This window comes from Oncorhynchus masou, chromosome 13 (assembly GCF_036934945.1).
Source record: "Oncorhynchus masou masou isolate Uvic2021 chromosome 13, UVic_Omas_1.1, whole genome shotgun sequence".
NCBI classification, from domain to species: domain Eukaryota; kingdom Metazoa; phylum Chordata; class Actinopteri; order Salmoniformes; family Salmonidae; genus Oncorhynchus; species Oncorhynchus masou.
The window spans coordinates 81,874,297-81,876,796 of NC_088224.1; the positions used below are offsets into that span (position 1 = coordinate 81,874,297).

General features: G+C 45.7%; 1 protein-coding gene across 1 annotated transcript in view; it reads right to left on the reverse strand.

Moving 5' to 3' along the window:
* Positions 1 to 2,500, reverse strand: part of robo2 (roundabout, axon guidance receptor, homolog 2 (Drosophila)) — a 428,769-nt gene that overhangs the window by 115,902 nt on the left and 310,367 nt on the right. The window contains exon 6 of the mRNA XM_064985273.1: positions 3 to 139. Coding sequence (XP_064841345.1) covers positions 3 to 139 — 137 coding nt within the window. The remainder of the gene's footprint in view (positions 1 to 2; positions 140 to 2,500) is intronic.

The window sequence follows — 2,500 nt, forward strand, 5'->3', positions numbered from 1 at the left end:
ACCTCTGACGGTGAGGCTGGCAGAGGCCTCCACCTTGCCCACGCGGTTCTCTGCCAGGCAGGTGAAGGTGCCCTCGTCACTGGCCGACGCCTTCTTCACTCTCAGCAGGTAGTCCTCCTTGTCATACTTGATCTCATACCTGTAAAACACACACAACACTGTCAGATGAAATGTGTCCTGTTGAGAATACCTGTAAAACACACACAACACTGTCAGATGAAATGTGTCCTGTTGAGAATGTTTTTGTTGTCCAAAGCTAATACACAGTAGAGTGAAGCCATCAGTTCAAGCCTTGTGGAGCTTATTATGACAAACTGACTAATTGTGTTGTTTTCCTTCACCACCGTCTCTGAGAGAACTTACATATAGCATTCCCCTCCTGGAGAGGAAACTGTATTTACAAACAGCACTGTTCATTGTGACCATAGAATAATAGAGGATCCATTATTTAACAATGACACACAGTACAGAGAAATGTCTGCTTTCAACTGGAAACCCCACACCCCTTCAGTATTTATGATGGTGTGTGTGTGTGTGTGTGCGTGCACGTGCGTGTGCGTGTGCGCGTGTGCGTGTGTGTGTGTGTGTGTATGTGTGCGTGTGTGCGTGCGTGTGCGTGTGTGTGTGTGTGTGTGTGTGTGTGTGTGTGTGTGTGTGTGTGTGTGTGTGTGAGGGCGAGAGGGGTTGGTGTTGTGGGGGTTGTAAGGTAGTTGACAAGAGAAGGATGCTGGTTTGATTTGTTGCCCTGATCTGTGATTGGAAACGGGGTTAGCATGACAATGTGAGTGTTGTGTTGAGTTGGTGGGAACTAGGTGGGGAGGGTTTGGGGATGTGTGAAGGCTGTCTGACAGACAAACAACAGTCCATAACCAGTCTGTCAGAGAGAGCTCTGAAGAGACAAAGCACCAAATCAAATCAAATGTATTTATAAAGCCCTTCTTACATCAGCTGACATCTCAAAGTGCTGTACAGAAACCCAGCCTAAAACCCCAAACAGCAAGTAATGCAGGTGTAGAAGCACGGTGGCTAGGAAAAAGCCATACTTGCTTCCTACCAACATTTTCCCACCAAAATCTGAAATCTTGTCTATGTGTAAACTCAAGATCTCAGTACTGTATCTACCTGAGAACAGTGATGTGGTGTATAGAGAGACCCCACAGCTCAGGTCTAAGGTGTACTGATGGCCCCGTGCCACCAGCAGCTAGCAAACTAATTCTCTCTCTCTCTCTCTCTCTCTCTCTCTCTCTCTCTCTCTCTCTCTCTCTCTCTCTCTCTCTCTCTCTCTCTCTCTCTCTCTCTCTCTCTCTCTCTCTCTCTCTCTCTCTCTCTCTCTCTCTCTCTCTCTCTCTCTCTCTCTCTCTCTCTCTCTCTCTCTCTCTCTCTCTCTCTCTCTCTCTCTCTCTCTCTCTCTCTCATGTTATTACATTTCCTGAGCAAATATTTCAAAGGCAGCTTTATTGAAGTGCATTCCTCCACCCTGACTGGCAGCTCTACCTACTGTATCACATTGGCCCTTAAAAAAACATAACAATTATTTGACTGAGTCATGACTAAATGCTTTGATTTGGGGAGAGACAGGGGAGTCAGGGCAGAGCAGGTTGTGTGGAGGTGGGGAGGAGAATAAAGCTGTTATTGTTTGAATGGTGAGAGAGGCCTCCAAAGGAATGACCCAGCACCATTTGAGATGACCCTGTCTGATGGAAAACAAACAACCTAATGGAGACAAGGGAGAGTCTTTCTCCTACACTGCCTCAGGCTGACATGGAACAACAAGACTGTAGAGATAACATGAACTCTTGACTGAGGGACGGTGGCAGACGGAATACACAGAAGAGGGTGTTTAGGGAGGATGCAGGAAGGGCACAGATGCCCATTGTGATCGTTGGTATGAATAAAAACAGCTGTATTGTTTTGACAAGTTCCCACACATGACGATCCATGCATGGACACACTCAGCAATCAGAAACATATTGACCAACATCATACAACATGTGTTTTGTTTCGGGATTTTCAGTTTATCACCCCAGGCTTGTGGATAATGTATTTAGAGGGAAACATGACTCAATCAATCTGTCATCCTAGAACAAATCAGCTAAGATTACACTGAAAACGCTGGTGGATAAAACACACACACACACACACACACACACACACACACACACACACACACACACACACACACACTGAGAGAGGGGGAAAGAGTAGCTCTTTCTTGTAGCTGGCTCGGGCTTCAGCTGTGTTCTCTATTAGAATAGGTATGTAATTACATTGCATATGGAAAGGCTGTGGAGAGGAGAGCAGACAAGTTAATCCTGCTGCCTGGCCTCTCCCTCGCTCTGAACTACAGAACACACAGAAATAAACACACACTCACAGTGAAAAACATACTGTACTGTACAGTATACACTATCATACAGTACCATTCACACCCCTACACAAAGTTACTAGCTTTCATATGCAGAGAGATGTTGAGTGATTGGAATGTAAACACATGCCAAGA